The 11,013-nt window shown below is 34.6% G+C and overlaps 1 protein-coding gene across 1 annotated transcript; it reads left to right on the forward strand.

Annotated features, from left to right (window-relative positions):
* Nucleotides 1–577: 577 nt before the first annotated feature.
* LOC115962804 ((-)-isopiperitenol/(-)-carveol dehydrogenase, mitochondrial-like) lies at nucleotides 578–1,375 on the forward strand. The gene has a single exon (XM_031081678.1). It carries the CDS (start codon nucleotides 578–580, stop codon nucleotides 1,373–1,375), a length of 798 nt encoding a protein of 265 aa, XP_030937538.1.
* Nucleotides 1,376–11,013: the final 9,638 nt, after the last annotated feature.

Genomic DNA, 11,013 nt, shown 5'->3' on the forward strand with positions numbered 1-11,013 from the left:
TAGCCTCACCACAGCCACCACAACAATCAGCCAACCACGGTTAGATAAACTTAACATTAAAAAAAAAAATAAAAAAAAATTGAAATGTCATAGCTAGCCAGATTTAGAACCAATTTTGTGTGTAATTTGTTATAATTTGATTAAAAAAAGATAGGAAGAGTCGGATGTAAATGCTACTAGTATTTTTTGCCGAAAAAAATGCTAATAGTTATAAGATGCAACAAATGAACATCGAACTTAATTTTTCGACATTATATATTACATTGGTAGCTAGCCATTGATTAAAGTGATGTTTTCCTATCAATTAGTCATTTCTTGGCAACTCATGCGGGGGCAAACAATTATGATTTCACCCTCTGTTATAAGATAACATAGCAACTCATTGCATAACTCTCGTCTTTAGTACTCTATATTTGGGGTGAACTAAGAATTTGACGCAGCACAATTGGAGGGTGTAAACCCTTACACTTGGAACAGCTTTTCTTGGGAGTAGTTAGTTAAATGTAGTACGTATATAACAAATAAAAGATTAATTTAATTAGCTGCGGTCTTAGCATTTTTGACACGAACAAACGAAATGACAGACTCCACAACTCCAAAGAACAAGCTCCAAGGCAAGGTAGCCATAATCACTGGCGGAGCAAGCGGCATGGGTGAGGCCACGGCTCGCCAATTCGCCACACACGGTGCAAGAGCAATCGTCATCGCCGACCTCCAGGACGAGAAGGGCCAAAACGTCGCCACATCTATCGGCACCAACATATGCACCTACGTCCACTGCGATGTCAGCGACGAGGAACAAGTGAAAACGTTGGTATACTCCACAGTCAAAACGTATGGACAACTCGACATCATGTTCAGCAACGTGGGCATGGCTAGAGCGATCCACACGTGCGAACAGACCGTGTTGGACATAGACTTGTCGGCTTACGACAAGCTCATGGCGGTGAACGCACGTGGGATGGTGGCGTGCGTGAAGCACGCGGCGAAGGCGATGGTGGAAGGGCGTGTGAGGGGGAGCATAATTTGCACCGCGAGCATGGCGGCGAGTATTGGTACTGACAGGTTTGTCGACTATGCCATGTCGAAGCACGCAGTGTTAGGGTTGGTGAGGTCAGCGAGCTTGCAGGTGGGTTCATACGGGATACGCGTGAATTGTGTTTCACCAGGGGCAGTTGGGACGCCACTGCTGAAGGACATGTTCGGGTTTGAAAATGATGAGGAGGTAGATAAGGTGTTAGAGTCGAGTTCAAACTTGAAAGGTGGGGTGCTGATGCCAAAAAATGTGGCAGATGCTGTGGTGTTTCTTGCTTCTGAGGATTCCCAATTTGTCACTGGCCATAATTTGGTGGTAGATGCTGGGTTTAAATCTTGACCAGTTTAATTATGCGTTTGGATTCAGATTTTTTCTTTTTTTTTGAACCAGCACCTTTTGCGTATAAACAGTATATTTAAGCCAATTAACAATAATACATATGTAAACAGTAATTATTTTATTATTTTCAATTTTCAACGAAATAAATAATATCCAAATAGATCTAAAAATTGGCTAATGATCCATCAACAATGATATCTTTTACGCTTGTAGTATTTGTGGGGCCCATATGTTAGGGGGCTTAAGTCTTGTACGCTGTACGCATGCTAAAAATTTATTAGCTGGTGTGATACGGGGCTAGTTTGTTGCTTCAGTTGGTTATTGCAAAATAGACTGTATTAGATTGGATTATGAATTAACCTGAACTATTTTAATGTCTGTAATAAAGTGTTCTGGAGTTGATTATCGAAAGAGAATAAAAAGTGTGTTCTGGTGTTATTTTGTTTGAAAAACTATCAAAAAGTTTTAGTAGTTTTTATTCCAAACTGGGAATTTCCTAGTGGTGCTATTTCTCACATTTAAATGTGAATTTTTCAGATAAGTCATGCATGGCTTATGCTGTTGCATACGACTGAAAAAATAAGTCATGAAAATTTTTAGATAAGTCATGACCAATGTGCTATTTTTCCCATTCAAATGTGAATTTTTGAGATAAGTAATATTGACTATGTGATTATGTTAGATATTTTTATAAAAAATATTATATTTAATTTAATACTCATTTATGTGTATCAATTATCCCTTAATGTGAGATATGTTGATTGCTAAATTTGAAAATTCAAATATAATTCAAAATTTTAATAGCTTTTGTCAATGGTTTTAATCAGAAAATTTATGAACATTAACGTGATATTAATACCACAATTACCAGCATATTTGGTTTTATTACAAATATATACTTTCCATTCTAAAAGTTTTGTATTCAAACGTTCTTAATTGAATATGACATAATAACGTCATATATGGAAGAATTTCAGCACTTAAATGTATAGCTATTGCTGAATTATTTTATGTTACCATATATAAACAAGTGTTTACTATTTGGTTTAAGGAAAGTCAAAAACAAATGGCAATATTTATGCATATTTGAAAATTGTATTACACGGTTGGCTTTTAGTCTTCAGCCACTTTATGAGACATTAAATGTATAGATCATGATTCTTTCTTTTCTTATTCTCAACATACAAAAGGCTGGCAAAGACTTGATATCCGGTCTATATAATATTATATATATATATATATATATATATTAAGAAAGCCATTGATTATATTATTAATTTCAATAACTTTATGACCATTTAATAGATATCAAACCCTTTTGATTCTTTGGCTAAAGATAAGTTATAAGTCCGGCTATCTATATATATGGAAAGGAAAAAAAAAAGTTATAGATACACTTTTTTTTTTTTTTTAAATTTTGAATTAGAAAGCTGCAGACTTTTCAAAAACAACTTTTTATCTTAAACACTTACCATCTATTGCTTCTTACTACTCAGAAAATATTCTATCTTTTACAAAATTTTCTGCGAACAGAAAGTACTATAGAGAGCTTATATCCTACGAGCAGTGTAGGCTCGCAAGGATAATCAGCAAAGGTGGTTGGGTTGTTGTATCCTGGGGACAACATGCAGAAACTATTTGTCTAACTACATCGAATATACTGTAGACGACACGATTTGTTTCAAGACAGTGACTTGGTCCATGCCTCATCTCTGCCACCTCTTTTTGGTAAATCAAATTGTGTAATTTCTAAGGAAAATTCAGGTATCATCTCTCCTTTATTTCCAACAATTTGAGACAAATCGGTATGGAGAACACAAAATCATCCTTGGAAAATGGTAATGTTATGTCTAATTCCTCTGGAGCGAGTGATCTTAATAAGCCATTCCGCTTCTGTGGTGTTAACTTTAAGAGGTGGAGACAAAAGACTTTATTTTATCTTACTCTCTTGAATGTGGCTTATGTGTTAACTGAGAAAAAACCAAAGAAAAAGAAATCTGAACAATTGACTGAAGAAGAACTTTCTCAACATGAAAAAGATGTTAAGAAATGCGATAAGGATCATCTTTACTGTAGAAATTATTTACTTAAATTGTCTTTCTGATGATTTGTATGATTATTATGATCAAGCTTACAAATCAGCCAAAAAGATATTGAAGGCATTGAATCAAAAATATGATACAGAGGAAGTTGGATCCAAGAAATATGCATGTAGCCGATTTTTCAGATTTCAGATGGTTGAAGGCAAGTCCGTGGTGGAACAATCCTATGAACTCCAAATGATTTCACAAGATGTTCGATCTGAAGGCATTTGAGTAGATGAACAAATGCAAGTTTCAACCATCATTGACAAGCTGCCTGAGTCTTGGAAGGAGTTTGCCAAAGTCCTAAGACACAAGCAAAAGGAACTCTCCATTGAATCCCTTATCACCCTTTTGAGAGTGGAGGAAGAGGCAAGGAACCAAGACAAAGCTGTTGAACTCCATGGAGCAAGTGGTCCAAAGGTAAATTTTATTTCTTCAAATGAAAACATGCCAAAAGCCAATGTAAAAAATAATGACTATGTAAGGCCTAAGAAAAGGAACTTCAAACGTAGGCCAAATGGAAATCAGCCTCAACATAAGACCCACTCTAATCAAAGAAAGAACCAAGCACACCATCCTAAGCATGCTCCAAATAATGGCAGCCACACTAATAATAGCAATTATGCATGTTTTGTATGTGGAAAGCCTGGACATTCGGCTAGAAATTGTCGCTTTCGAAAACATGGGCCTATGGCTCAAGCCAATGTCATTAAAAGAGCCTCTTGTGGCTATGGTTACCGAGATTAATATTCTCGAAGGCTTGGGAGGGTGGTGGATTGATTCTGGGGCACCAGACATGTTTGTTATGATAAAACTTGGTTCAAAACCTATACCATTTTGGATGAGAAAAAGAAAATAATGCTTGGTGATTCTCATACCATTGAAGTTGTAGGTATTGTAGAGGTGCTTCTCAAATTTGCTTCTGGGAGAGAAGTCACTCTCAAAGATGTCTTTCATGTTCCTAACATTAGAAAGAATCTAGTTTCTGGCTTTTTGTTGAATAAGGCTGGTTTCAAACAAGTCTTTGAGGTTGATCAATATGTACTTTCTAAAAATGGCATGTTTGTTGGCAAAGGCTATGCTTGTGATGACATGTTTAAACTTAATGTTGAGATGAATGAAAATTCAAGTTTTGCTTATATTGTTTCTTGTGTGAATGTTTGGCATGGTAGATTATGTCATATTAATAATAAATATATGAAAAATATGAGTGGTTTAGGTTTAATTCCTAAACTTGAAAATGAACTTGAAAAATTTGAAATTTGTAGCATGACTAAAATTACTCAAAAGCCTCATAAATCAGTTGAAAGAAATACTGAATTACTAGAACTTATCCATAGTGATATTTGTGAATTTGAAGGACATTTGATACGTGGAGGTAATCGGTATTTTATAACCTTTATAGATGATTTTTCAAAATATTCATATGTCTATCTTATGAAAAACAAAAGTGATGCTTTTGAAAAATTATCAGTTTTCTTAAAAGAAGTTGAGAATACTTTTGATAAAAAGGTTAAAAGGTTTAGAACTGATAGAGGAAAAGAATATGATACTCTTGGTCTTAATAATTATATTCAATCTCTTGGTGTTGTTCATGAGACTACTGCCCCTTATTCTCCATCTTCAAATGAAGTAGCTGAACGTAAAAATAGGACTCTTATAAATTTAACTAATGCTATGCTTGTTAGTTCTGGGGCTCCTAAATATTTTTGGGGTGAAGCTGTTTTAACTGCAAATTTTGTTTTGAATAGAGTACCTCATAAAAAGACTTTTTTAACTCCTTTTGAATTATGGAAAAAATATAAACCAAATCTGAATTTTTTTCAAAGTTTAGGGTTGCTTAGCATATGTGAGGCTACCTGATCCCAAAAGACCTAAACTTGGGGTAAAGGCTTCTACATGTGTATTTTTGGGTTATTCTTTATATAGTACAACTTATAGATTTTTTGATATTGATAATAATACAACAATTTAATCTAGAGATGCAATTTTTCATGAAAATAAATTTCCTTTTAAATATAAAAATAATGGGGGTTTTGAACAACAAGAGAAAGTTGAATGTTCAACATCTAAGTCAAAAGATGTTAATGAATATGAGATTGAACCTAGGAGGAGTAAAAGATCTAGGATTGAAAAGGATTTTGGTCCTGAATATTATGTGTATAATTTACAAGGCGACCCTACTTCTTTAGAAGAAGCTTTATCTTCTCTTGATTCAGGTTTTTGGAAAGAAGCCATCAATGATGAGATGGATTCTATTATATCTAATAATACTTGGAAACTTGTAGATTTACCTCCAGGTTGTAAAACAATTGGATGTAAATGGGTACTTAGAAGAAAATTAAAACCTGATGGATCTATTGAAAAATTCAAAGCAAGGCCTGTAGCTAAAGGTTTTAAACAAAAAGAAGATATTGATTTTTTCGATACTTTTTCTCCTGTTACTAAAGTTACGTCTATTAGATTATTGATTGCTACAACAGTTATTCATAATTTGATGATACATCAAATGGATGTAAAGACGGCATTTCTAAATGGAGATTTAGAAGAAGAAATCTACATGGACCAACCAGAAGGTTTTACAATGCCAGGTAATGAGCACAAGGTATGTAAGTTATTAAAATCTTTATATGGTTTAAAGCAAGCACCTAGACAATGGCATGAGAAATTTGATCAATGTTTGCTTTCTAATGGTTTTAAAACAAATGAAAGTGACAAATGTATATATTATAAAACATTTGATGATGCTCATGTTATAATTTGTTTATATGTTGATGATCTTCTAATTTTTGGTCCTAATATGGATATTATAAATGCTGCCAAAATGCTTCTTAAAAATAACTTTGATATGAAAGATTTAGGAGAAGCTAATGTGATTCTTGGCATGAAAATTTCTAGAACTTCAAATGGCATATTTGTAGATCAATCTCATTATATAGAAAAAATTTTGAAAAAATATAATTATTTTGATTGTAAACCTACAAGTATTCCTTTTGACTCTAGTGTGCATCTTTTCCCTACTAAAGATGAAAATGATATTTACAATCAAAAGGAATATGCTAGTATTATTGGTAGTCTTAGATATGCTACTGATTGTACTAGACCTGATATTGCTTATGCCGTAGGAGTTTTAGCAAGATTTACTAGCAAACCTAATTTTGAGCATTGGAATACCATGACTCAATTAATGAGATATTTAAAAAGAACTGTGCACTATGGTTTGCTAAATCAAAGATATCCTGCTGTTCTTGAAGGATATAGTGATGCTAGTTGGAACACTTTATCTGGTGATTCTTTGTCTACCACTGGCTATGTATTTACAATAGGTGGTGGAGCAATAAGTTGGAAATCTAAAAAACAACAGATTATTGCTAAATCCACCATGGAGGCAGAATTAATTGCCTTATCTTCAACTAGTGAAGAAGCGGGTTGGTTACGAGATTTATTATCTGAAATTCCCATGTGGGAGAAACTTATTTCACCCGTCTTAATTCATTGTAATAGTATTGCCACTATTGGTAGAGTGCACAGTAAATACTATAATGGTAAATCCAGATCTATTAGAAGAAAACACAGTACTGTGAGATCATACATAAACAATGGTACCATAAATGTTGATTATATTTGTACAAGTGATAATATTTCGGATCCATTAACTAAAGCTCTAGCTAGAGAAAAGATCTGGATAGCATCGAGGGGGATGGGACTTAAGCCCAAAGAAGAATAAACTACCTATGGGGATACCCTACCTAGGGACTACAGATCCCAAGAACTAGGTTCAAAGGGAAAAACTAATCATAGAGTAGTTTGATTAACATGCACTAAATATATGTATGAGTAATAATACTTATGTCCCTCCCCATGGTGTGCGTGCATGTATCTTGTAACGTTGTATAGGATGAGTTTTTATAAAAACTCTTAATGTGGACGATAGCTCTTATGAGTGGGATGTTAGAGTTACAAGAACATCCTTGATAGCCACACCTAAGTGAGCATGGAAGTGAGGCCGCTTCCTTTGAGAATGGGGCTAGTTCTCTAAATAGCTCATGGATGCTGGGATAAAGCACATGGCCATAACGTGCTAGCTTAGAAGCTCGTAGCAGAGTACTGGAATATTATGTGTGTGATGTAACATTTTGTATCCATAGAAAAAGTTATAGAAAGTTCAAATATGTGTATAAAAACACCCTTGAACGTTTAGACCCCCAATTTACAAATTAACCAATTCAAGCTTTATGTCAAACAACTAGTGTGAAGAAAATGAACAAAAGCTATAAACAAAATTGGTAAACAATCTAAGCCAATTAAAAACACATCCACAGCAGAAAATAAAAGTTAAAGATAAAGGGAAGAGAGATGCAAATACAAGGACAACACACGATGTGTTATCGAAGAGAAAACCGAAGCCCTCGACGTAAAACCTCTCTGCCACCCTCCAAGCGGTCAATAATCCACTAGAAAATGTAGTTGGGATACATGAACAGCAATAGACCCTCCAAGCCTAATCTACCCGATGTACCTAAGCCCTCCAAACTTCTTGCTCCAACGAGGTTGTGCCAAACCTTTTTCTTTTCTAACTTACCAGATTCCGCTATAATCCATAGCATCCGCCATCCTTGGCATCTTCCAATGCTTCCCAAAACTCCAAAAACACTCAACACTCTAAATGGGTGTGGGTAGTGTTTGGATAGAAATATTCTCTCAATAGGTATGACAATGAGAGAGGGAATGAGAAGAGACTACAAAGATTTCTCTCTAAGAATGAGTAGCTCTCTCTAATTGGGTCAGTGTTTTTAAGAAACCTCTCTTAGGGTTTTTCTTTCTGAATGGCCACACATATGTTGTGGGAATGAGGGGTATTTATACTGGTATGAGAATGGAATGCAAAGAGTCACTTTTTCCAAAACAGGGTTGGCTGGCGACTTGACCTCGCGACTTGACTGAGTCGCGAGTTCAAGCCGCGAGCTAACTAAGTGGCCAGTCTGGATTTTTGTCCTGTAGTGCTCCAGCTGGCATGACTGTTCAGCTCCCCTGCGTGCTTTGCGCGTGTGCAACTTTTGGCGGCTTGCAAGCCGCGAGCCTCCCGTGAGATCCAACCGCGAGTCCCTGCTTCATTACACAGTCTTGAGCATTTCTTCACACTCTCTCACACACTACCCTTACATGATTCCCACCTAAATACAGGGTTTCTAAGTGCTGTATTACAAGCAAATTTGTCATGGAATAAAGCCAACACATGGTTGATTAAATTCAACCTTACAGTTATAGTTCAAGACTTAGATCACTATTAACTTTGGAACAATGTTGCTAAAACACTAAATGAGGGTTCAAGCCATTGGCACTCCCATTATGCATAATGTTCTACTTAACCTAGAAAATTTTCTTATATATATATTTACCTATTTATTTTTTATAAAAATAAGTGGGGGATTGTTAGATATTTTTATAAAAAATATTATATTTAATTTAATACTCATTTATGTGTATCAATTATCCCTTAATGTCAGATACGTTGATTACTAAATTTGAAAATTCAAATATAATTCAAAAGTTGAATAGTTTTTGTCAATGGTTTTAATCAGAAAATTTATGAACATTAACGTGATATTAATACCACAATTGCCAGCATATTTGGTTTTATTACAAATATATACTTTCCATTCTAAACGTTTTGTATTCAAACGTTCTTAATTGAATATGACATAATAACGTCATATATGGAAGAATTTTAGCACTTAAATGTACAACTATTGCTAAATTATTTTATGTTACCATATATAAACAAGTGTTTACTATTTGGTTTAAGGAAAGTAAAAAAAAAATGGCAATATTTATGCATATTTGAAAATTGTATTACACAGTTGGCTTTTAGTCTTCAGCCACTTTATGAGACATTAAATGCATGGATCATGATTCTTTCTTTTCTTATTCTCAACGTACAAAAGGCTGGCAAAGACTTGATATCCGGTCTATATAATATTATATATATATATATATATATATATATATTAAGAAAGCCATTGATTATATTATTAATTTCAATAACTTTATGACCATTTAATGGATATCAAACCCTTTTGATTATTTGGCTAAAGATAAGCTATAAGTCCGGCTATCTATATATATGGAAAGGAAAAAAAAAAGTTATAGATACACATTTTTTTAAAATTTTGAATTAGAAAGCTTCAGACTTTTCAAAAAAAAAAAAAAAAAAAAATCTTAAATACCTACCATCTATTGCTTCTTACTACTCACAAAATATTCTATCTTTTACAAAATTTTCTAGGAAAAGAAAGTACTATAGAAAGCTTATATCCTACGAGCAGTGTAGGCTCGCAAGGATAATCAGCAAAGGTGGCTGGGCTGTTGTATCTTGGGGACAACATGCAGAAACTATTTGTCTAACTGCATCGGATATACCGTAGACGGCACGATTTGTCTCAAGACAGTGACTTGGTCTATGCCTCATCTCTGCCACCTCTTTTTGGTAAATCAAATTGTGTAATTTCTAAGGAAAATTCAGGTATTATCTCTCTTTTATTTCCAACAGATTATGCACAAACACTTTAAAAATAGGAGGGAATCACATGAAAAAATACACATGCAATGAGCTTTAAGCAAAACCAAATGGCCGGTGGGGAGTAAAAAGTGATTGTCCTGGCCATCTTTTATCTTTTTTTTAACCAAAAAGATAAAACTATTTCAGACTCTTTGTTTCTATCCTAGTGCTCTAAAAGTTGCCTTAATTATTGGGATTGTATTGTTGTTTTTGTGCGCTGATATTACTTAAATAATTAATAGTAATATTAACCCAAACTTGTATTTTGTTATTTTTAAGAGCATTCTCATTAAGGATCTCAAAAAATTTAACATTTAGCATCTCAAAAACCTACTTTATTTATTTTAACAACTCACTTTACAATACACCCAATATTAAAGGTTTTATATTTTTTATCACTTCATTAAAATATTAATATTTTTATTATTTTATAATTAATTTTATTCCCAATCTCATCTTTTCTGCTACCCACAAATCCATAGCCACTACCCACACCCACTACTACCAGCCACCACTGCCCACACTCACACCCACCACCACCACCACCCAACCCCCAACCACTAAAATCACAAACAAAAATAAACCCACAGCAAACCCACAGTCACCACCAACTAACCCAATCCACAACAAACCTAACCTAGCAAACCCATAGTCACCACCACCCACCCACCTACCACCACCATAAATCCCAACCCAAAATCAACCCAACACTAGTCACCACTACTACAAACCGCACCCACCCACCATTAACCACCAAAAACCAAAACTCACTCACTCACCCACTTGCCACCACCGTAAACCCCAACCCAAAATCAACCCACCACTAGCCACCACTACCACAAACCATACCCACCCACAACTAAACAAAACAAAACCACAACCTAGCCACCACCTTCAACCTTCCTCCTCCAAATTACAAAACAACTACCATCACAAACACAAAAGCCAGACATCACAAAATTTCAACCACCACCAAAATGTGACCCATGACCCAT

The sequence above is a fragment of the Quercus lobata genome, chromosome 10 (assembly GCF_001633185.2).
Source record: "Quercus lobata isolate SW786 chromosome 10, ValleyOak3.0 Primary Assembly, whole genome shotgun sequence".
Lineage (NCBI taxonomy): Eukaryota > Viridiplantae > Streptophyta > Magnoliopsida > Fagales > Fagaceae > Quercus > Quercus lobata.